The sequence below is a fragment of the Macrosteles quadrilineatus genome, unplaced genomic scaffold (genome assembly GCF_028750875.1).
Source record: "Macrosteles quadrilineatus isolate MER2022 unplaced genomic scaffold, UCM_ALF_1.0 Scaffold_39__1_contigs__length_1060358, whole genome shotgun sequence".
Classification (NCBI taxonomy): Eukaryota; Metazoa; Arthropoda; class Insecta; order Hemiptera; family Cicadellidae; genus Macrosteles; species Macrosteles quadrilineatus.
The window spans coordinates 143,146-169,563 of NW_026542632.1; the positions used below are offsets into that span (position 1 = coordinate 143,146).

At 33.4% G+C, this 26,418-nt stretch overlaps 1 protein-coding gene across 3 annotated transcripts; it reads left to right on the forward strand.

Moving 5' to 3' along the window:
* The first annotated feature begins 1,089 nt into the window (after positions 1-1,089).
* Positions 1,090-25,238, forward strand: LOC129005874 (uncharacterized). 3 transcript variants are annotated; one of them, XM_054434907.1, is made up of 5 exons: positions 1,090-1,183; positions 21,379-21,432; positions 21,706-21,851; positions 22,614-22,929; positions 23,250-25,238. In XM_054434907.1, the coding sequence occupies exons 3-5, from the start codon at positions 21,713-21,715 to the stop codon at positions 24,784-24,786; spliced, it is 1,992 nt and encodes a 663-aa protein (XP_054290882.1). In that variant the 5' UTR covers positions 1,090-1,183; positions 21,379-21,432; positions 21,706-21,712; the 3' UTR covers positions 24,787-25,238. The 3 variants fall into 3 exon arrangements, with proteins under 3 accessions (XP_054290882.1, XP_054290880.1, XP_054290881.1); XM_054434905.1 differs by lacking the exon at positions 1,090-1,183 and adding an exon at positions 9,007-9,144; XM_054434906.1 differs by lacking the exon at positions 1,090-1,183 and adding an exon at positions 17,152-17,287.
* The last annotated feature ends 1,180 nt before the right edge of the window (positions 25,239-26,418 follow it).

The window sequence follows — 26,418 nt, forward strand, 5'->3', positions numbered from 1 at the left end:
AACGGAGGAGTAGTGTTTTGTAGAAATCGCCTTCACGTATTATATATAAGGATATACAGTATATATTTATATATGTGTCCGATAGCGCGATAACTCGAGCAAAAATCATCCGATTTTGATGAAATTTGGTACAAAAATGTAAACCTACGTTTATTTAAACGAGTTTGAGAACCAGCATGATTGGACTATGGGAACAGGGGTTTATGGGGGGTGTTATGGGGTAAAAATTTGGTTTTCCCATTTTTTACTCTAAAAACTTTAAATTTAGCAAATTCTTTCCAAACCATTTTGTAGAGCTTAAAAAACAAATAATTTAGTATGTTGAAGCGTTATTATGCGCCTAATGGTTAAGGAGAAAATTCCAAAAATCTATAAATTTAAAATTTCCATGTTATTCTTATGGAGAATAAGTAAACTGTTGTAGTTTGCTTGTTTATGAACATATTTTGATCAAATTTGGAAATTGCATTCATTTTATACTAAACTATTACATTAAACAAACACCTTTCTACCCTCCCTGTTGCAGCAAACCTAAGTACTCATTAAACTAATTCTATTTAAATAGGGATAAAATGTGAAATTTATAAGGAGACATTTAGTGTAAATCCAATAAGGCAAATGGAAATTCAATTAGTCTGTAGGTTTGCTGCGGCGGGGGTATTTGTAAAGTCTGTGGTATTTATTAATTACATTTCCCTAACCAACCTGCACATGTTGGAACATGTCGGAGCAAACATGTTAAAGGACCCATCAAAGAGCAATTATCGCCTAGGTTATTTATAGTCTGACGTTACATACTACAACTACAAGCAGGATTGACTGTCAACTACAATTTCAACCTCTTATTAATTTACACCTCTTTGTGCTAGATCATTTTACAATGTTCATACTAAATTTTATACAACAAAACACTAACTCTTTGAATTCAATAATTCTTAAATAGATTTTTTACTGGTGCACGTAATAGGTGAAAACTGAAACATTTATTTATAATGGATATGATAGACAAGGGAGTTTAGTTTAATCGATGAGTTGTAGCCCTTGTGGTTGATAAGTGGAATGATAACAGGACCTTATCAAATCAGAACACAGGATGTTAAGTTTTAGAGTGGTCTTCTACAGAATGTTGTTTGTGGTGGGAATTTGGATTACAAACTGTGAGATTTACTTACAACACAAATAGGTGAGTAAAGTTTTTGTATTCTAAAAGATGATCAATTATCAATGATTGAGATGGGGACACCACCTAGGTGCGTATTTAAACCCAAATATGAGTGAAGGATGAGTGTAGAATGATGTGAGATGATCTGTGTAGCTTTGTTACTGACTAAGATCAGCTGTTTCATTAGTCAGGACCATTTACTAAAAGCCCAAAGATCAAGGACAGCTGGGTCCAGTTTCGAACAATCAAAAAGCTACACACTTTTCTCAGGATAAAACCGGTGCCTTTTTGATTGTTAGGCGAGCACTATAACCACTCGGTGTACCAGTTATTGTTTTTCAGTTTTATGACTTTTATAAATGCCTAAAATAAGTGGCTCAACCTGACACTTATTAATGAACTTAAAAGTTTTAACCAACAGTAACCGTTAAAATTACACTTTATCTTTGGGGTATTAATATAACCATAGATAAAACATACTCCCTTGTGTTGGTTAGTCTATGGTATAACCTTTTGGATGAATACTTTTATATACAGTAGACTCCCTCTTATCCGGACTCCTCGGAACCGAGGCCAGTCCGGATAACGGGTTTTCCGGTTAAACTGACGTCCTCAAAAACTTGTTAAAACAGGCCGTTTAAATGCATACCGTACTGTATACAGTATTTGAATTGACGGTTCAGTACTGGCCGTCACACTGTTCTGTATGTCGTCTCCAGACTCACGGGAGTGAGTGTGTTAAATTTAGGAGAGCATTGTATTTAGACACGTGATCACTGGTCTCAAATCTTTCCCACGAGAAAAGGTGTATCAGTACTGCCCACTTCCTTTCTGGTGTAGTCCGCGGTTAAACCGATGTGCTGATAAAAATTGTCCGGTTAAAGAGATGACATTTCTGCCGAGTTTTGTATGTTTAAAAGGTGTCTAGGTAAAGAGGGAGTCTACTGTATAATGAAAATGAACGTATGTTAGATTATATTTAGGAAAAGTTAACAATAAAAAAAGTTAAGTATAACAATAAAAAGGTAAACAAAAGAGTTGAAACACATGTTTATCATCAAATCATCTTAACTAGCACATTAGAAATACAGAAAATAGGGAAGAAAGATTGGATTAATACCATTATACACAATTTAATACAAAATGAACAACCCAAAGGCAAATGTTAAGGCTAATGCACCATTAACTTTAGATACTCCAAATAGGCATGGCATTTATTTGAACCAAATATATCCCTACCATTGTCTTTGGATACTGCAAGTACCTGAGTGAAAATTTAAAAACGTACGTTTTCAGGAAAAGCACTTTGCAAATTTTTTTCCCCTTTTTTCAAAACTTTTATTATTTTTTTTATTTCATTAACATTTGAAGTTTCATAAAATGTCCATGGTAACGCAATATCTTTGGTAGTTTCTTTTTAAAAGAGCATCTTTAGTGGAAAAACACAAAATCCTGTCACGACCATAACGGACGTTTAAATGAATATTAAAAATAGTTAATATTATTTTTATAACTATGTTTTGCTATAAACTAATTTACTTTTATGACCATTATACAATAAAAAGGTCACTGAGCTCTTGGTATATTTCGTCTCTCTAGAAAAAAATAAAAAACTCAAAAAATTGAAAAAAAGCCAATAAAATCTTTTTAAGTTTGTATAACTCCGAAAAAACTTACCTGAGACCCGAAAAATCGTTATGTTTGTGTAGAGGTGTGCTTCTTTTGTGTATAAAACATTGAAATATGACGATATTTTAATTTTTGAAATTTTTATGATAGAAATCATAAACGTGATGGTCAGGGACAAGCGGTACGGTCGTGAATTGTCTGGAATAATCTAAATCTTTCTAAACAATCCTTCAATTATCCTGTTAGTTATAATAAAAATATGTGTTTCAATTGAACAAAACTGTTCAATTTACAATTATATTAAAGTTATTGTCACGACCAAACACACTATAATCCATAAGGCTGGATTGGTCGTGAAAAAACCCGTGATGGTCGTGAAACTTTGGTCGTGAAATTACGTATTATTTGGCTCTGTTCTGGTGGTAGCCCTGCACCTCATGTTCGAAGATACAAAGTGGACTTCTAGGTTAATCTAGCAATTGAAATATCTTATAAACAAAAATTAACACCATGTCTACTTTATCGAATGACTACGTACGGTCATGGACACACCAAAATTACAAAAAACACAATCTTTCCTTTATTAATCTTGTAATTCCTCCTTTCAACTCGAAACGACCGGCACTACAATCCTGACATTCACCCCGAACTAGTCTCTAAAACCAACTGACTCCATCGACGCCAGGCTTGCCACAGTCATGCTCCAAAGTTGAAAATTTTTCCCAAATGGTCGTGACGCCAAATCGAGGGACAGACTTATTTTGTCATGGTAGTCAGTTTGTAATGACAATAAAAATTATAATATGCTTTTTTTGTAAGTTTAATAACCATTGATGACATAAAAATATGGCTTTATATATTTCGGCATGAATAATTAGTCTAAAAACAGCGTGAAAGTTGGAAAATGTACCCTAGGGACACGCCATGGTCGTGAATTTCGAGACTTTAAAAATACGAAAAAAATACCTAGAACCTATTTAAAACCAAATAAATGTGTGTAACATGTTGCCCCCGTCCCAAAAAATATTAAAACACATAATAATAAACTACAAATCCAGTATCTACGAAGTAAAAGGCCAGGGACATGAAAACGTACGTTTTTAAATTTTCACTCACCTACCTAGTCATTGTTATATAGTCAAGTATTTTTTTTATAAGTATACATGGTTGTACATGAATAGCGTCAAATAATTTAAAACTAATGCTTAAAACTATGATAAATCCATTTTCAATTATTCATCTAAAATGGAAAATGTAATAGGACAGGTCCATTAAATATTCCTTGAGACAGTTAAGAAATGGGGTTTGTTTTGTTTTAATTTTCAAAGGAATAAATTTAAAGAATTCATGTTCTGCATTGAATCTTTTTTTTAAGAGACTGAATTTATTTATGATTTCCAATTACAAAGTTATTTTTGTTACGTGTGTTGTAGTTATGATTGTTTTCTATTTTCTTTTTAATTGGTGGATTATTTTTTTTTGTTTTTTTTACAAAATAATATCTTTGACTATCAATACAACAACAATATCAGTATCCAATAGTCAATGATAATATAGTCAAGAACATATAAACCATACACAGTGAGGATTCTTCCCAGACAGCACGTGAGCTTGGCCTAAACTTGGATTTTACATATTTCTGAATTGGTATGACAAACTTGGAGTTGGAATCCACTACAAATTTAAAACAGCTTTGGTTAGGAACTTTGGTTTGCTTCTGTATGTCAAAATTTGGTCTACATTCGATTTTGAGGTAGCTCCATATAATATATATGACATATGGGGTTGCATATGGGAAGAATAGATCATTTTTACAACTTCAATACTGCATAGTTTTGACATTTTTTAATCCCAAAAAGACAGGAGGTTATTTAATTTTAAAAAGTTTAGAATGTTGGTCCCAAAACAAGTAATACTGTCCAAAGTCAGACCAAGGAACCTTATTGTGTCTGTTATTTCAATTGGTTGGTTATTTACCTGAATATTAAGATTGGAATTGTTTTCGTTTTGTTTTGAATGTGACACATTTAGTTTTACTTTCATTTAATTTTATAATAAGAGAAACATATAACTCATTGACTTTCTGCAAAAAGGCATGTCATTTGTGTGAACTAGATTTACCACTGAGTATACTACAAGTAGACATCTCAAACATGAACCAGCATTGGCTTTGGATACTTTGAGTAGACATTAGACATCCCATTTACGTAAAACAGACAACAGATATCCTTCCTCCGCTCAATATTGCAAACAGACAACTTCTCCTAGTTACAATCTAACAAAAAACCACTAAGTGGTAACACTTCCCCCGCCAAGTCAGCAACCCAAAAAAGACAATAAATCACCACTTTTCCGCCAAGTAAAACAATGTAATGTATGTAAGTTTGGCAACTTGGCGGCAGACTTTTGCTTGTTTTTTTTTTCATTAAAGTTACGTTGGTGGATAATTTCACAAATCAACTTCTCTAATTAATTAGTCCAACTAAGTATAATAATTTTGAGGTAATCAGTAAATATAAAACCATCACTATTATGATTTTATGAAATGTGACACAAATAAGGTCAAATTTTGTAAAATAAGCTCTCATCTAGCAATGTACTATTGGGAGAGATACTTGCTCAATGAAACTAATTTTATGGTATTTTTTAAAGTGATCAAGCAAAAGTCTGCCGCCAAGTGGCCAAACTTACATACATTACATTGTTTTACTTGGCGGAAAAGTGGTGATTTATTGTCTTTTTTGGGTTGCTGACTTGGCGGGGGAAGTGTTACCACTTAGTGGTTTTTTGTTAGATTGTATTTATTTTTGTAGAAAATTAACAGTTAAAATAAAAATCCTCTTTTCTCTTATATATAGACCAGGGCACAACTACACATAAAATGCATTGGTGTTACATAAGTGTTCCGATAATTAAACCCGTATATCTAAAGACTAGTGTAAATTGAGCCCTTATTAGAGAAGTAAAAATGTAATCAAACAGATTAGGTTTGTTAGAAATAGCATAGGGCAAAACAAATATTGAAAAACTCATTTTTATCCTAAATTTACATATCACTTTTTACATTCACTTTTTTGCTTGTTTAACATACGTAGACGGATTTTCCCGATTGTTTTATTTGTTTTAGTGTATCAAAACATAAAACTAACCTTATTTAGTTAAATAAATTTTGGCAATATTATGAAGAAACAATGTTAAAACTAACCTTAGTACTAGTACTAAGTTTCAAGTTCCTAGGTTTCATATGTTTTGATAAGTACTATTAAACTGTTAAAAATGACGAGCTGCTGTACCAGTGTACCATCGGTACACTGCATTTTTCAATGGAAAGTATCAGGGAATATCACTGCTCTAAGTAATTTTATATAGTAAGTAGCTCAAATCATTCGGTATACCTGAAAAAAATACTTTATAAAAGTTTTAAAATAATTTTTCAGCTGATCCTATGAATTTCTCTAACATTTTAAATTAATTGAGATTTAATCGCAGCTGATCCTTCTTTTGTTTTGTTTTGATAATCCCATGTTATTTAAATGGGCCAAAATCGTACTTTGAGGGCTTGCCAAGGGTTTATGGGTCAACGCACCGACTTGTGACCCTCAAAAGGCACATCTACACGCTAAGGGCTTTCAAACAACATAAAAAACATTAAAATTGAGCCAGTGGTTTGGGCTGTAGGTCCGTCAACATTTAAGGAGAAGAAGGAGAACACGGAAAATTTGTGAATTTTCAAACTAGTTTTTCTTGGCTCAAACACAACCTTTTTTTAAATTCTTTTTTTTATTTTGCCAAGAATGATTGCCCCTATCCAGTGGATGAACAATTATTTTAATAGCTTTTGTTTCTTCAGAGCTATAGACGAGTAAAAAAGCCACTTTGTCACGTCATGTATATATACACTGCAGCAGCTGTGTACCGCTGGGGGACTTGGCGGGGCGAATTCCTTAATAAATTCCCAATAACACTAACATGGATAACTATGCAAACTACACGCATGTCAGCTGATCGGCAATAAAGTAAACAAAACAGGAATACCAAAAATATAAGGTTGTTTGTCATTAAAATGTGTCTCAGAGTACTTTAAATTTGGGGTGTGCGTTAAAAAACACCCTGTATAGCATTCCCCTGTATCTAAGACTCTCAAAACTAAAAATAACCCACGAAACAATTAGATTAATGCATTTAATAAACCAATTTAAATGTAGGCCTACTAAAATATCAAGTTGCATACTTCATTGCACATTGATCTTAATTAATATGGACATTTCGAACTAAGTCTATGATACCTAGAGCATCGACTTTTATATAAATACTTTTATATATATGTGTCCTGATCGAACTTTTGCGTTCATCAGACGTTCTTTTGGAAGTCCGGATTTCAAAGCCATCCATTTCCAGGCCTGGGTTGAAAAATAGGTCATACATCGATCGAACGAGGTTCTAACGTTATATGGTTTTCATTCAAACCAAATCATCACTAATACAGGGTGTTTCCAAATTGTCTGGACATATTTTGTAGACTTGTTCCTTGGGCTAAGACAAACATAAAATGCCATAAGTATGATCTAAAATGCCTAGATTTCTGTTTATCGGTCTGTTTGTGATTTTTAAGTTTTATACCTTGAACATTTTTCGATATAGAAACTTCAAAATTGGTACAAATGTGTATTTTAGAAGGTAAAAAGAGCTTACAAAGTTTCGTTCCAATATCTCAAGCCGATCCAATATGACGGCCATTTAAAGTCTTAAATGTCAATTTTCATAAAAACCGAATGTAGAAAAAAACTGATAACTCGGTTGTTTGTCATGCGATTTTAACAAACAAGGTCTCATTTGATTTGAATTTAAATTCTCTATCTTTTTGATCGGTAGAACAATTTCCTTAATATTTACGGTTAATAAACTCCCTAAGGTTAAACCATTAAAAACAGTTTAAACAATTATATAAATGTTTACGGTTAACGGAAAGTTATTTTATTGTTACCACGTAAAATTTATTCAAACGATAACTTGATTCTTGTTTCAACAAAACCATTTCGCTTGTATTTTTTCCTCGGCGGTAATCACGGTTTCTTCTTAAATCCCCGTCTCAGAACTTTGAAACCCTGGAGAAAAGTTATAAGACCTAGATCAAAATATCAAAAAGGAATACAGAAAGTTCAGCGAGTTTTGCGTGATAATGAACGACAAACAGACCTCATTTTAATATAATTAAGAATCAAAATTACAAACCAAAAAATTGCATTTTCGATATAAACTAAATATAGGCCTAACTATCTACAATGAGCATTGAAAAAGTTTAATATTGGCTGATCAATTTGGTAATGGTGCTAGCCTTCTGATCTGAATGATATTGGTTGCATCCCGACTCCCGAGCCGATTGTTTCTAGACCCTGTAGATGCCATCTATCTTTAGGCTATAAATTAATTATGCTACCTAACAAAATTCATATGTTAGAATGTTGGATAGAAACAAAACACGGACATAATTTTGATCGTGCCATTGCGAAAGTCAAATGTGTCTGTGACATAGAAACACAACTAGGCCTACTACGAAATCCTAATGTAAACTATTCTTATGATTATTTTTCTCCTTCTTAAGTTTATTTATTTTTTAACCATCCTAAAGATTATTTTATTTACCGGTAGTAAATAAAAAAATATCAGACTCTCTATATTTTAATCTAAAAAATTTTCGGAGTTTAAAAACTCAATAAAACAATTGTCATATTTTACAAAAATAAATAATTTTGGTAGCCAAGTGCGTATAGTGGCCGCCTTCAAAACGGTATAGATCCGATCACGGGCGTGATTTATTCCAGCTCCAGATGCCATTAATTTGCCCTTAGTGTATGATGCACAATTGATGCTTCTTTAAATTAAAAGGTTTAGTGATTCCATCGTCTTTTTATACACGTAAAAAATGCTCAAGATGTAGAAAATTACAAATTTGCCCAACTAAAAAAATCTTCAAAATAAAATTACAGAAAAAATATATACAAAAATGTGCAAATACATTTTCCTATAGGTTGTTGTGTTTCTGCGTGTTTTTTATTTCCATTCTGTTTTAAAAACGTAAAAAATTCAGTGCTAATCAATGCAACGGAAAATATGTTAAGCTTGTCTAGAATGCGCGCGCACCTAGGTTGCTATGGTAACCACATCGACCTCTGGAGCATCGTCAGATGGATGTGACTTGCTAAGTATCCTGTAAACCTAAGTAGATTGTCAGAGCAAGTGTAAACGTCACCTGTGTACGCCGTCCTATTGAACATTGAGCCTTCATTGAACGTCATTGTTCAATCAGCGTGACTAGCGTTCAGACATTGAACATTTGAAGGATAAACTTAGAGGTGAGGATTTCAGAATTTACTATGCCAGTTTATTTCGTTTATTAACCTTCTTTTATTTCTCGAATTTTGGTGTTGTCCGGGAAAGATATTATAGGAAAGGATTATAGTTTTTACAATATAATATTTTGTGTTATCAGCATTATCTGTGAATTATTTGTAAGAAATACATTTTCTATATATAAAGACTAATAAATGTCGTTCTTCTCTTTTCTTTTCTTTCGCTAGGACACTATTGGTGTTAGTACCAAACAAGTTTCTATCATTTGTTTGTCCTGCATTTGTCCATTAAATACTTGGAAATAATATGTCGACATTCTAAGCACAAACATTTATTTGTCAGTATCATCTAAAGTTAAATATTTTAGTATTACAATAATCTTTTAATATTGCAATTTAAAATAATATATTTTTTATAACAGTAAAAATTACATTATACGGTTTTGATAAACAATGTTATGCGGGGAAAACTTACTATGCCAATTTATCTATGACGATTTATTATTTGTGTTTTATCGACCAGAAAACTAGATTAAACAATTGGCAGAGATAACCTTTTTTAAATGTTCATAGTCGTAAAAGTAATGTTTGAAGTGTCGAATTGACACATCCCGTTGCAATAAGTGTCGAAAGTGTAACACTTGCAACAAAACGCCATAGCTAAGTTAACTATATTGCACTAAAGTTATATTAGCGACTATTAGATTGCACGTTTAGGATTTATTTTTAATTTTTTAAGACTACTCCATGGAAAATTTTTTGAAACATCTTTTTGTTTGTATGTATTCACTTTAAGCTGGTTGTATATTTTAGTAAATAATCCCAAAATAAATGTAAGGATGTACGTATGGAAGAAAGTTAACGCGGAATTTAATTGAAGATACACTCGATGACCCTGAGAGAAAACGCATACTTGTATATCGATTGTTTATTTGAAGTACAGGAATTGATAATGCAACCTGCATTGATTGTATCATAGGGAAGTTCGTGTGAAATTGTACCTAGAATCATATACTATATCCACATAGATATGTGTGATGTAAAGACTCTTGTTTTGGTGATCTGTTAACCGGACCGTCCCTTAAAAAGTAAATTTGGCGATTTGTGTGGCTTGCAAACATTTTACCACCTGCGCTTTCCTAAAGATTTTAATTGAATTTATTTCAAATTTTAGCGTTTTCATATTTGAACTATTAAATATTCAATTATAAACAGTTTGCGTAAATAGGTAATTTATTGTTATTTTTGTGTTAAAAAATACTTGAAACATACTATACATGATATTGGATACTGAGAAACAAATCGCACATTTTAAAATGTGATATTTTTATTTTTAGCAAAATAAACACGTTAATTTATTTGGAAACTCAAATATTTGATTTAAAATCCACTGGAAGCCGATGATTGAAATATCAACAGCGAAGATAGTAAAATCTACGTGAATTCTGCAACAAAAATGCTATCGTTGATTAGTTATATGTTCTCGTTTTAGTGAGATTATTGATAAAGAAAGCAAATCTGTTTTAACAAAGCACAGCATAATAATCCAAAAGCCTCTTATGTAGCATAGTTTACTTGAAACAACCCCAATTAATTGCTTATGGGGGGAAAACTCTCCATTATTATTGTATTACTTTCCAGATCAGCTGTGGATCTGAAACAAATAGGTGATGGAAGGGTTTACAGTCTGTCTACTAGTCTAGTAAAATTATTATGATTTGACCTGTACATTGAAGTGGTATTCGACTCAACAAATATTACTTTACAACATATCAAAAATCCGATAAAATACGACCATGGGAAAGTGTCTAAAAAAATAAAATGGCGGCTATTTTTCTTAAGAGACATTTATTTTAAAATACCAATAGTCAGATAAATATGGGATATGGCCTTAAAACAATGCAAGAAAACATTTTATTATAGTGTTGGGTGTGCAGAGTGACGTACTAAAATTTCCAAAAATCGGTCTACAGGAAACCCCCTCAAATGATGATTAAATATGGCGGTTATCCCCAACATTGGAGACATTAAAACATATAACATATAAAACATATAAACATATATTATGCATATTTTTGAGATATTCACTTGAGATTACCACCGATATTTATTGTGTGGTTAGTCCTTTATTTTGATAGGGAACGCATTTTTGTCGCCATATTGGATTCGCCATATTGAATATAAATATATTTTTTTAACGTAATGATAGTGTTGTGACACGTCATTATTTAAATTAGATTTTCACGCTGATTTCAATGCTAAAATCCGTTTTTAAATATATTTTTTCGTTTTGAATATATATTCAAACAAAAATTCTCCCTCATACATTTCTTATGGACGTTACGTAGTTTGAAAAAATTTTTCAGATAATTTTTCTTATATCTCCAGTTTTTACTAACGCTTGCAGTTTATTCTAGCCTTAAAATATTCGGGGACAAAAGTGTTTTCATTTGAGCTATTGATCATTAAAATCGGACGTGTTATAGACGAGCTACAAACCCTAACACAATATTAAATTTAACTTTTTAGAAATAAGTTTTTATTAAAAGATGTACATCTCGGGTTGCTAATATATCACCATGTTCTTTCTTGTCTTAAATTACTCAGTGGATGTTTGGCTTTAATTTTATGTATCACTTAATAAAATCTGACAAGTTTAAAATGAGTCATGAATCATTATTTAACAGTAGGTAAATTATTTCTTTTACAAAATTTGTCTTTAGTTTACGGCATTTATCCCCAATTCTTATAACTCCCAATAAGTAATCCATAGCTAAAACAAAAGTTAATAATGTTACTATTTATTTAAGACTGTAAAGATTTTCGGGAGCTATTTAGAATTGGGGATATATGTCTAAAACTAAAGACAAATTTTGAAAAACAAATAATCTACTGTTAAATAAAGATTCATGACACAATTAAAATTCATCAGATTTTATTAAATGGTTAATAAAATTAAAGCCAAAGATTCACTGAGTAATTTGAGACCAGAATGAACTTGGTGACATATTTAAAACCCGAGATGTACATCTTTTAATAATGACTTATCATCTAAAAAGTTAAATTTAATATTGTGATAGGGTTCGTAGCTCGTTTCTAAATCATCCGATTTGAATTATCAATAGCTCAAATGTAAACCCTTTTATCACAGACTATTTTAAGGCTACAACAAACTGCAATCGTTTGTAAAAACTGGAGATAGGCCTATAAGAAAAATTATCTTAAACAATTTTCAAACTACGAAACGTCCATAAGAGATGTATGGGGGTACGGCTTTTTGTTTTTTAGTCTTTTTGCATTGCCTGTTTTGATATGTTTACTGTTTCATACTATAGTAGCCTATTCATGTTTAATATTTCCTATAGTAGTTATTTTTTCACATATTTGTTCAAATGTCTGAGAATAATGTCCTTCTTGGTGAAAAAATCGTACTACCGTACAGTATCTGATATACCACCAACCATAGAGTGATTACTGAAAATGTTCCATTCTTCTTTTATGACCCATTGCGCAACTGTGGGTGTAAACATAACGGACTGTCTTGTTATGCTTCTTGAGGAGAGTGCCAGATAAATGAATGTAAGAACATTGGAACAAAATAATAACAGTTTTTCAAATGAATAGTTTGTCCAAGAAAACTTATTAAATTTAGTTCTTTTTTAGTAACTACTAGCTGTGTACCCGTTCTACGCACCGGGATCTTATAGTATTCAGTTAAAACCTTCTTATATACACAGTATAAAGAACAGCAGTTGGTTTGCATATTTTCAGATATGCTGGCCAAACTATTATACATAACTTCATTTTATGTTGTTTGTTGTTGTTCCGGATCGGTACAAAAAACAGCTGAAACAATACCTCTTAAATCGACCTTATTACACAATTACAGAATATCTAGAAGAACATAAATTTCCTACAAAATAACACTCATCATACAAATCACACATTCAACCACACTACAACACTACACACAATCAAGAAGCTAGCAAGAAGAAAGATGAGAAAAAAATTGACAATTCCCCGGTCTCCAAGGACTGCGGCGAAGACTTCGATGGTAAATGGTAAATGGTAAATGGTAAATGGTATGACCATCAATAAAAGGTTAAATTACCTGTGTCCGCCGGTCGATCCTAATGTATCCTATTACAGCATTTCCTATTATGCATTTTCATTTCGGCGAATTTAAATCGCCATCATCAGTCCTAATATAAGGTCTTGAGCTTCCCCATTAGGTGCGTCTTGGAGTTTTTGGAACACATACACGAACTGTACACGTACACACATGACGAATAAAACATAAATACACGGTAGGCCTACTTTTATTTTTAATATGGACATGTAGACGCGCGTCGGTCGTGTGCCGAGTCTCGACTGAAAACGCTCATTTAAAAAATGTTAGTTTCCCTGTCATATACAACACTGATTCAAGGTCTTTTCCCCAGCTATCAAAACTCAGGAACAATTTTATACACAAAGAATCTATATTTTCATTTACGGTTACCCTACAAATTATTGCACTTGCGATTAATTAAATCCGTTATGTAAGGAAAAACGTTTTTTAAATCTTACTTGGTTTGGATTTGCTTTCAAAACGTGATCTGAATTGGTTACGGTTTGTAAACAACATCCAATTTAAACATATCAGTGACAGCTAGAAGAAATCATCTTGATTGGAACAGCTGTTCGTTATTTCATAGATGAATATGTGATAAACATTGGGAGAAAACTTTACAAAAAATCGCACAAAATTGGGTTTTTAAACGTCCGTCATTTTATCTACAAAGTAGTGACGCCATATTTTAATGGCTAAAGACAATCTCGCCAATCCAGTGAATACATTAAAATGATTTGGAACTTGATAGGTACTCTCGTTTTTCAGGAGAAGGCCGCGTAAAATGGCTCTAGTCTTGGGCAGTAACAGACAGGAAGACAGACAGAAATTTAGATGGACTTTTTCGGTTTCTTTAATGTATAAAACGTAAAAATAACCTAAAAGTTTATGATTCTGAGCAATGTACAGACAAAACTATTGTACATTGCGAAACAATTTTATAGATTTTTATTTAACTATATTTATAATCTAGATTTTATTTATTTATATAGATAGATGGAAACTAAAATGTACATACAAATATGCCCTTGTCGTTTTAATAAAGTCTATTCTTGTATTTATTTGATATTTCAACATCCAATCTGATATTTAATTTGTATATGTGCTTTCCGTTATCCCATAGGTACCGCCAAAAGTCTTAAAACAAATATCACACAAATTTATGAAATGTTGCCGCCATTTTGAATTTGAATTTTTAGTAATTCCCCATGGTCGGATTTTGGATATGTTATAAAGCATCATTTTCTGTGTTGAATACCACTTCAATCGCTTGTGAAGCAATTTTGCCCAGGTTAAAGTGTGATTTGTCGTATTTTGCCTGGACTATACCTTCGTGTAAAGTTTCAGCCCACGCGGCTCAGTAGAATTTTTATTTGTACACAAACACATAGATAATTAAAGACACAAATACAGAAATAAAATCTTCTTCACAATTATAGAGATGGATGGACTTTACAGTTCAAATAACCCGATTTTAAGGATATAAGTAAGTACAACAATGAACTAGAACCCAAAAGAGAATTAAGCACAATTCAAACAAAAAATGCAATGAAAAAATATGCGGGAAATAGGGTCACAATGCCAACCAATTTTCAAACCTTTGAAGACTGTGGCAGACATTATGTAGGGACGAGAGTTCCGAGGAGTCAAGTGAGATTCTTATGTAGGCCTACATAATAAGAGACAGAAGAAGTGTCTTCCCTCTTTACAATGGTGCACCCTGTGTAGATTTCGCAGCAATTTTTAAAGCAGCACCTGGCCAAATAAATCGTATAGTTTTTTCCAACACTAATAATGTTAAACGCGTATCCATTATAGATCTGTCGTTAGATCCACTTGCTTACCCTCTTATGTTCCCAACCGGAGACTTGGGTTGGGGCCCCTAATTTAAATATGCCTAAAGCAGAACACATCAAAGAAATAATTTAACAATGCTAGAATAAGAGTAGCAATGGTTGGCGTCAAGAGAGGAATTGAGCTACATTAGGTCAAAAGCTCACTTAACAGTTTGTGGTTGACATTTACGTGCTCATAGAGTGCACCCGCCTACTATACATAAGAGATAACCAACGCGATATGAGAGTGAATGTAAATTTAAATATTGTAGATTGCTTTTATATTTTTTTACATCATAATATTTTTATATTTCGATAATCAGTCATATAAATTATTTTAGAGTGACTCTTTGATTAAGGTCTTGCTGTTTATGTTTTTGGTATTTTTTTATACAAGTTTAAGTTTTGCTCGATTTCGAGCAACAGGTTATCTAGTACTTTTTAAAACTGTTAACCTGAACAGGTGATTATTTGTTTTTGATAAACGATCCCAGTCAACAACAAAATCAACTCTCTTCTCAAACTCATTGTCCCCGTCTCAGAATATGACAACTTGAAGTGATACTGATAGGATATTTTGATTACACAATTGCGCTGTTATTCTGAGAATGAATATGTTAAAACGAAATTACGTCGATACATTAAGGATACACGCACATTTCCTCCCTTAAGACTCAACTAAACGGTAATAATCGTAAACTTTATAAATTAGTCAGTAAAACACCCAAAATGAAACAGTAGGCCTACTGCCTTATTTTTACCCTCCCAAATTCAGCGGAAACATCTTGAAAGATGTGCAACTGCAAAACCTCTTATCATAGCACTAGAGCGAAAAATCAGGCTTGCTCCTTCGATCGTAAAAGCGATACTAGATTTTTCAACCAACTGTAGTTTTACCGAACCATATTATTATCTCGCCAGCAATTTTAACTTATTCCTAAGTAATTAAATAATCATATAAGGCCAGAAGCGAGAGGCTCAAATTTCAAATTCGCATAATTTATTTTCACAATTAGTACAGTATTGCAATTTGTAACGTTCAATACAAGAATTTAATCTCATACAGCACGCCGCGGCGGTTAGGTTAGGTTTGGTTAGCGTATATCATATAAAGAACAACTTTTAAGTGAAATAGAAACAAATTAAATGCAGTGATAACACACTAGCGGAAAAGGTCCAGATTTGCATTTCAAAGATTGATATATCAAATATTTGGAAAGGATTAGAGATCACGATGATCATGTTTTCTTTACTTGTCACAATAGATCATTAGTGACGAACATATGAATCAATATATTATTATGCAACTATTCGACGAATCATTGTTTGTAAACAATCGATTGATTAAGCTTTTATGTTAGTTGCAATTCAAAACCAAACAATAATCATAACACTTCTCTTCTATGTCTTCGTGAATAAAAAACAATTAAGTTGCACCTGTTTAGGTTTACACTAAAAAGTTGTTTCTTAGGCTACGAATTTTCTGTGTTCATAAGACGAAGTAAACTATTAAAAAACTGCCACTCACTGATGTGTTTAACCCGCTTGGCAATTTAAAAATTATTGATAAATAATGAGATGGTATGTTTTCAACCTTAAGCTATTGTGCACGTAACTCTGCCCTTCATAAGTAATCGCAATAATCAGATAAACTGTTTGTACAAAATGCCACAGAGAAACTCACATGGTTTAAATGACGTCACTCGGATTGCAAACAAAAGATCACCTAATTGTAACTGTCAAATTAGTATGTATTTGTTTTGATTTGATTGTTATTGTTTTTATAATAATAAAAACAATAACAACCAATTCAAAACAAAGACATATACTAATTTGACAGTTACAATCAGGTGATCTTTTGTTTGCAATCCGAGTGACGTCAGAATATGTGGTAATAGCACACCTATGTTTTTCCTTCCACCATGGGTTTAAACAACTCGATCATAAATCATTATAGCATAAAATCTCATAAACCTTTGCAAACCCATTTCAACATTTTACACATGTGTTTATTTTTGTTTATGTACATATGGCTTGTGTACATTTCTTAAACTTTGAATCACACTTGATTTGATTAATCAATACTTATTTGTTTGACTAACTTAAATTGTTTTTTTTTTCAATTCAAAAGGACAAACTTATTTTACAATTTAATTAGAAGATCACTTTGAAGCCGATATTGATGGTTATCACGAAATAGGTAAGGCGTGAAACTCAGAAAACATAACTGAAGAATTTACTACATAAGTTACCTAACCTCAAAATCGAAAAGTTCTAATTTATAATGTATGAAGCATGACATTAACATTGGATACTATAAGAAATCAAGACTTCTTCATTTTTGCAAAATACGAAGTTAATTGTCCAGTAAAGCTCAAACGCTGATGTATAGAGCTTGTGTTAATTATGTTTCTCTTATTCTTCGAGTGCTATCGTGTGAATGTGAATATAGTTTTCCCCTCTAGAATTCTAGAGTAGCTTTTACAGTGTTTTTCGTCTTTGGCCTCTATACACCCAATCCAGTAGAACCAGTTAGTTTACAAGTAGGTTGTTTTTGGTCAAACTAAAGTTTAAATCATAATAATAGTGAGTGGTATATGGGAGGTATTGATCCATTCCAGCGTTTATTTGAATAAAAATACAAACCTACAACAAAACTGTCTTCAGTTGATCCACAAAGATCAATTTAACAGGGACTACTTTTTTTAGAGCTTGATGCATTATTAGAGGAATAAAGTTTAAAACCACTCAATGAAATCGTTGGCTTGCTATTTCCTGCAGAATCTTAACTGCATTATATAAAAATTAATCATGTAATTAAATGAGCATCTTGACTCAAAAATCACATTTTAGGATTGCTGTTTTAAATCAGAGAATTGTATGCATACATGGTAGATTCCCATTGATCCTAGAGACACTCCCCGACGGAAAGCCCAACGGATTCCGCCCGGCGGAAACGTCGTGCATAAAAGAGGCCTACAGAATAAGGCGTCTTTTCGTGCATTTGAAATTTTTACCGCCGGTCGATTCGCACGAATCGCACGCACCCACCGTGGGCCGAATTTTCACCGCTCAGCTAGGACGGGCCTTACAACAGAAAGATTGATCTAACTTATTGATGAATGAAACTCTTGAATTAAAGCCGGTTTCTTTAATCAAATCCTCCGATTAGAGTTCAAGTGGGGATGTTGAGTAAAGATGGTTAATTTCTAGGACTTATTCTTGTTTCAGCGAATTTCCCATACAGGGAACAAGCTATTTTTATTTGAATAACAGTTTTTCATTCCTGGTGAGGATTTTACTCTTTTATCCTTCCAATTTTTTTTTTCTGATTTTCATGAAGCTTTTGACTCTGGTTCAACTTTGGCCAGTTATAGAATTTTGATCATTGTCAATTATTTTCATTATGTAGCCATAAAAAATAATGTATCTTTAGACACATTTGCCATTTAAAAATGTTTAGCCAATCTTGGTCCTAGCATTACAAAAAAATAGTTTTGCTCTCTTCTTTTAGGGTTAGGTACCATAGCCTAACCCTTTTCATGTGGGGAATGACTCCCAAATATATTTTATTTTTACATAATGTAGGTAGCCTATTTTTGTATTTCTATAAGTTACAGAAATGACATAGAATAAAGAAACCTTCATCTTAAAAGTTAAAATATTCGGTTACCCAGTTGAACAAAAGAGATGTTGAAATCCGCATTAAAATTCATTATGCTGACATAGATCTACATTTCAAGAGAAGATGATTTAACCCAGCATTTTAGATTAAATATTTGAATATTTACTCTATTAGTAAATACCCCATATAGGGTATAATCTATCAGCTTAGGTCTCATGGTAAGACAGACCCGGGACCAATTTACTTTTTTTGTTTTGATGTCCCCAGAGGCCAAAAACACCATCATTTCAAATTAATTTATATAAGTTAGCACATTTTTTATGAAAAAAAACTGTACATTAAAAATTTCTATGCTATTTTATGGACAATAAATAAACTCTGTTGCTTGTTTACAAATATATTTTGATCAAATTTATCAAATTTGTTTATTTCAAATAAGCTATTAAAAACGCACTTTATTCCTTTATTTCTAAAGTAGCAAACCTAATTAGGCATACTAATTAAAATAAATGTTAAACCTAGTCATATTTTAAATAGAAAATTATGTGACAATAGGAATATTTTAGCAAAAATCCAACCAGGTAAATGGAAGTTCCCCTAGTTGGTAGGTAGTCTTGCTGCAGCAGGGGGATATTTGACGTTTTTGTAATGTTCTAATGTTACAGGAACCGTAAATATAAGATTGCGTATGTAAAGGGTATCCCAGTAAGAACATCCAATTTCAGGAGCATCTTATTCTTATCTGTATTTCAATAGGAATTCACAAATTATCAGCGATGTTATCAATATTAGGTCCCATTTGTAGTCATGGATTGCTAAACAACCTATTTTCGGCCGGGACAATGCACCAAATGAGTCATCTGACCGAAGATTGATTTCTAGGTTTGTGAACATTAAAAAAAAAACCCTAAAAGACTAGTGCGCAGTCGGGCAGATCCCTCCCTTGAAAATATTTGAGGCTGTACATGATAGTGCAGAGGACAATGCAAGAACATCGATTCGTCGTCGTAGTCAGCAGTTAGGCCTATCTCGGAGCACAGTACAAAGAATTTTGGTAAAAAGCCTTCACATGTTCCCTTACAAAATTCAACTCACACAAAAGATCAAGCCAAGAGATCCCGTAAAAGGGCTTGAATTTGTAAAATGGGTGGTTGGAAATCAAGATGAAAATTACATGTTTTCAAAAAATCTTTGCTGTTTAGAGATGAAGCACACTTTCATCTAAGCGGTTATGTAAATAAGCAAAACTGTAGAATTTGGGAAACTGGAAATCCTCAACTCATCACAGAAAACTCTCGCAGAAAACCATACGATCTATCCTCCTCGTGTTACAGTTTGTTGTGGGTTTTGAGCAAATGGAGTCATTAGTCCATACTTCTTTGAAAACGAGGATGAAAACGCTTTGACTGTAAAAATATGGTGAACGTTACAGGGAAATGATACGAGAGTTTCTCTGGCCCGAGCTTGAGGAGATGGACCTGGAAAACATGTGGTTTCAACAGGACGGCGCAATTAACATGCAATACTGCTCGAGATTCAATTAATTCGCTGCAAGAACGACTCCCAGCGCGTGTAATTTCAAAACATGGTGATCGTAACTGTCCAGCAAAGATCATGTGATTTAACACCGTGTGACTACTTTCTTTTGGGATATTTAAAGACGTTTGTTTACGCCAATAATCCTCAAACAATCCAAGACCTGAAGGATGAAATTATTCGTGCCATTAGGCGGGTTACACACCGGTGTCGCGGATATGATGTCGCCGATATTTTTAGTGTCCGCGACATGCCCCTTGAAAACCAACCTATGTTATCTTATGGAGCTTTACACACCAGTGTCGCGGACACGTTGTCTGCGACTCGTGTCGCAGACGCGTGTCTCGAGCGAACCAACCGGTCGGTGTTTGGACAGACATGTCTCGTGTCTCTTGGGCCCGCGCATGCGCATAACACGTTTCTAGTAGTTTCGGCGCTGTCACTTGGTCTTGGTACTTCTGTTTTGTTTTGTGAGTTGAGTGGTGGTTATATTATACTAGAGTCAATGTGAATTGACTGGACAACTGATTATCCTTCCAATAAGGATGGGTCCAGTTATCTCTTCTCACATTTACTCTTCGTCGTCGTCTTCGTCTCCGTAGCATCAGCAGCAACAACACTAACACACCATCTTCTTCAGAGGATGACATTATTGAAACTGGTGAAAAACTGAACTGATTCCCTCTCATGTCGCCAGCACGTGTCCCTTCTCCCATGGTTGCATTTTATTACATGTCGCAGACATCATGTCCGCGACATCAGAAATATCGGCGACATCATATCCGTGACACCGGTGTGTAACCCGCCTTAATGGAATTCAACAGGAAGTGTGTGAAAAAGTGATGGGAAACTTTGTCAAGAGATGTCGGGCTTGTCAGCAGGCAGCAGGTAGGCCCTTACAAGACATAATATGCCATTACTAATCAAAGATACTATGCTTTTAGATTCATGTTTCATATTGTAAATTTAGCGTGAAAATATAAGTTTGTTAACATTTAAAATCCGGCGTTCTTATTGGGACACCCTTTAGTAAAATTGCTTGAATTTATACAGATTTGATTCATTTTGCAACACTTTTACTAATCATTTATCTATCTGTTTCAATTTTTATAATTTATTTTATTTTCTAGGCGACAGCAGAATCCATGAGTTCCATAATTTGCCTGTTAAACGGTAGAGAATAGGTAAGTTAACATTTAAATTAGTAAACTTAAAAATGTTTAGAGATATTTTAGATGTAACAATACTTTAAAAGTCATCTGAGCCTTTTGACACTCATCTTCAATTCTTTCTTTGGGATCAAATGTGGTTTTTGCCAAGGTAATATACAGTATTCCATCTAAAAGCCAAGTCATCCTAGTCCTACTCATGTTCGTCTTTAAACATGTTTTTTTTTTAAACTTGTTTATTGCAGTATAAAAAAAAAATAGTGATTAAATTATGAATGACTGTTGCAGTGATCATATGCCATTGAAGAAGGCTACATATTCGAGGCCTGGTGTGCGTATATATCTCTTCATTGGCTGTGTGATAGTATGGGCCGCGCTGGAACTGACCATAGAAAGATCAGACGATTCTCTGTTTATTCCTCAGACAAGCAGAGGTAAATGGAGAGTTTGGACGATGACTCTTTTCCTTCTTACTGACTTTGATTCTATTCAATTTATTCTATTTATGCGCTATGATTCTAAGCAACTTCTTACTGGCTTTGATTCTATTCAATTTATTCTATTGATGCGCTATGATTCTAAGCAACTTCTTACTGGCTTTGATTGCAATCAACTACTTTCTGCCTTTGACTCTATTCCACAATTCACTTTGAAACTATCCATTACTACTTTGTAAATATCCGAATAACCATTCTGTGATCAAAATTTTAGTCCAAATGATGGAGATGAATTTATTTTCATACAATTATTCAGTGAAAATTCAACAAATTGTTTTCAGTTTATTTAGCTAATATATTTGCTGATGAATATCATTTACTCTCTTATATGAGCTATTTATGTTGATCAATAAATGTGCTTACCAGTTTGTCATTTGTCAATAGTTGCATGGTTCACTTAAGTCATGTTATCAGATGAATACAAAATCATAATATTTTATAAATAGTTATTTAGGATGAATACATGGGATAAGCAATATTTTTTTCATCATTGTAGCATGTAAATGATCAAGAATTGTATCAAATTCGACTAAACTAAGAATCCCAACCTTAAATTGCTCCAACAGGGGTGGAAGTATGAAACACCATCCAGTAAAAAGTTTAGTTATTCGTCCACAAAGAATGTCACTGATGCATGAAGTGAGCACAATGCTCCATCTAGATTGTAGATTTGGTGTTTCAACACAAACGTTTTTACAGATCATGTCACAGATGGAACCACATTTTATTCAGGATTTCTCGTCAACACGAATGGCTGCCGGATTCCTGACCTTGACCCGATGGACGTCTCGGTGCGCAAGTTCGTCTACAACGAGCCAGTGCTCAACTGTTCTGCACAGTACGGTCCTGCGCTGGTCCTATCTAACCTGACGGCTGTGTACATCAACACATCTGCACTTTCCTACTACAACGTGACAGAAGGTCAGATCAGCTGTTGCTACAGGCCGTTTTGGCGGGAGGAAGTGAAATTCAACCCATCCGGAGAGTATCCTTCCAATGTTGACTCAACCGTGAGGTAAGGATTCATCTATGGTGTCTCATAATACTGAACTAAAGATACTGTTGTAGATTTATCATCAATAGGAATATGCTGTAGATGTATAACTCTTTTATGGATTATGAAGGGAAAATAGTCATCACACATGGGTGAGGACCAGCTAGATTACTAGTGGAGTATATGATTAGGGAGGAGGGAGCAGGTGGCAGATTTGATCTATCTTGCTTGGCTTTGATTAAAGTATACTAAATCAACTGTGCAAGTTTTCATAAAACTTCCCCTAATCGAACCTGAGCCAAACTGTCCATGTTGTTAACGAGTTTTACTATCTGTTGCAGATTTGCAGCCGATTGTGTGCCGTTCCTCAGATCTGCTACAATACACAACAAGTATGTGAAGGTGGAGTGTTCCGTAGGAAATGACACGGTATACAAAGACTATTATGCATTTTTTCCAAAAGACTTTTCATCAAACACCACACAACCACAACACTCAACTAACTCTGAAGAAGCTGTAAGTGTTTTAGTTTTTGGGGTGGATGCAGTCTCGCGTCTAAACCTTTATCGTCAAATGCCAAAGACTCTTAAGTTCTTAAAGAAAACACTTAATGCTGTGGAAATGCTAGGATATAATAAGGTAGAGGACAATACATTTCCTAATTTGATACCGGTTTTAACAGGCCTCACTACAGAGGAATTGAAACAAAAATGCTGGCCAAAGACCCATTATGTTTTTGATGACTGCAACTTCATCTGGAACAACTTTAGTGATTTAGGGTTCAAAACTGCATTTGGTGAAGATGCTTCATGGATGGGAATATTTAACTATGTTAAAAGAGGATTCCGAAAACAGCCAACTGATTATTACATGAGAGTTCTAAATAAAGTAGCCGAAGACGATATTGGTTTTGAAAAAAGATTGAATGCAAACCTCTGCATCGGTCCTAGAAAGAGTTTGGAGACCTTGATTGACTACGCTTCAAAATTTTCAATCACTATGAAAGACGTTTTAACATTCTCTTTTTTTTGGGGAACAAGTTTATCCCACGATTACTTAAACTTGCCAAAGTACGGCGACGAGGATCACAAAGTATTTTTTGAGAGTTTGTACAATCACGGTATCTTCAACAACACAATCTTAGTATTCTTGAGTGACCATGGCATCAGGTGGGGAGGAATACGGGGAACTTACCAAGGATATTTAGAAGAGAGGTTGCCATTCCTGTTTATAGTTTACCCAGACTGGTTCAGAAGCAAGTATACGACAGCTGTTAGCAATTTGAAGAGAAACGCTAAAAAATTAACAACACCTTTTGATCTGCATGAACTCTTGAAAGATCTGACAAATCTGAAACAACTTGAGAAGGAAACACTGAAGAAAAGATCTGAAGCTTTACAGAATGCTCAAACACTCCCAAGAGGTATCAGCATGTTCCTGCCTGTACCCGGGGACCGCACTTGCCCCGACGCAGGGATAGTTGACCACTGGTGCACTTGTCACCAAAGTAAGGACATTTCTACTAACAACACCTTGGTAAGACAAGCTTCCGCCTATTTGGTGAAGCACATTAATTATTTGCTCCATGATTTTACTCAGTGTGTGGAATTGACACTGAAGAAGATCATGCACGCAAGAGAAGAAAAGTCAATTTCTCACAGTTCCTTTGAAACTTCTGACAAAGGACTTACTGACCTGAGCATTACAATTCAAACTACTCCAGGGAATGGACTATTTGAGTCGACAGTGAGACACGATGGGAACCAAAACAGCTTTAGTGTTGTAGGAACAATCAGCAGGATAAACTTATATGGGGACCAAAGTAAGTGTATGCCCAACTACAAGCTGCGACTATATTGTTATTGCAACCACGAGTAATATATCTACTGGCTGGTGTTTTCTATTGAATTCACAAACCTAGATGAAATTTTTTTCCCCCTGATATGATCAGTTATTACAAACCAATATGGACTTGAAAACTTGCAGAATAGTTTTAACAACAAGTAACTGAATAGCATTACGTACTTGCTCAAACTCCTGGACTAAAATTAAAAATTCACATTATAGAAAAATATGTTTAAGTCAATGATTTTTTTTACATTTTGATTCATTATTAGGGTTAAAAATATTTGTACTTATTGACAGGAGTCTTACACACAAAAAATTAGGTTTAATTGGATGGTAAGCAAATGCGCTGATAAATGTAATGTGCCAAAGATATTAAAATGTAGATTGTACTAAAAGTTTGTTACCAATTATTTTCTAAGAAAGTTGAATGATTATTGTAAAAATATTTATAGTGTCAATTATACAATTGTTCTCAAATTTAAGGTGTTAATAGCTGTATCCCACATTGACTGCAAATTTTAGTTGTATTATTTTTATTCCTTTTGAAGAGCAGCAGCATTTTATTTGTGTTTCCCTTGATATATAATCAAGTCCTTTTTATATGCATGCAATTCCTTTTCAATCATATCAGTAATGAAGCAATGAAAGTTATATACAGTTATATGGAACAATGGAACTTACTAATTACTGAAATAACACAATATGACAATGAGATATTGTGGTGACATGGAGATATTGAGACGCGCCCTAAAAAAAGTTTGAAACTTTGAAGCAATCTTCTTAAACTTTAATACGGTACACAAAACAACATTCAGATCTACCAGTGAGGAATTTAGTTAATTTCATAGTTAGGCCTATCTCCTATCAAACATGAATCCAGGAGATTTTTTCATTATTGTCTCATTTTTTCACAAGATTACAAGCAAAATAAAAATCCAATCAACATAAAATAAAATGTTTGCATCTAGCCTAAAATTAAATGACTGTAATATATGTGATAATTGTAAGGAGTTACTGTAGGACTACTGGATTTAAAGTTCCATAATTTAGCTTAGGTAATGAAATAATACATTACTGTAAGTTGCTAACGAGACTTTTCTTACACAAGGTTTACTCCCCATTTTGTAACTTATTTTTAAAATAAAAATTCTACAAAAATGTTTAAGAACACAAAGTTAGAACAACAATTGTTTCACCATACATGGTAACACCATAGATAAAACATAGTCCCTTAGTAGATTTCCTATCCTTATGGAGCAGCTGAAGCCAATTTTATTGTTAGTTCTGTCCGGTTTTCTGTAGATGTCGTGTTTTGTTTACAATTTGTTTCTATTATTTTAGGGTTAGTTTCTCATTATTTGTGTCTCACTTTTTGGTTATATAGCTAGTGGACGAGTTATTTTTTATGATTAGATAGTTGTATTTGCAGTATTTGGTTAAACAAGGTTTTTAATTACTGAATTTACAAGAAACAAATTGTAAACAAAACACAACATCTATAGAAAACGGGACAGAACTAAAAATAAAATTGGCTTCAGCTATTGCATAAGGATGGGAAATCTACTAAGGGACTATGTTAGTTTTATCTATGGTAACACTCTTTTCACACTATATGGTTAACTGTACGGATAATTTTTGTTAGCACTGTTAAGTATAAAAAAC

Bases quoted from the DNA above. Each gene is read 5' to 3' on its own strand.
- LOC129005874 (XM_054434907.1), top strand. From the start codon at position 21,713: ATGCCATTGAAGAAGGCTACATATTCGAGGCCTGGTGTGCGTATATAT. The intron at 21,852-22,613 runs GTAAATGGAGAG...ACGTTTTTACAG, and splicing joins TATTCCTCAGACAAGCAGAG to ATCATGTCACAGATGGAACC. The intron at 22,930-23,249 runs GTAAGGATTCAT...TATCTGTTGCAG, and splicing joins AATGTTGACTCAACCGTGAG to ATTTGCAGCCGATTGTGTGC.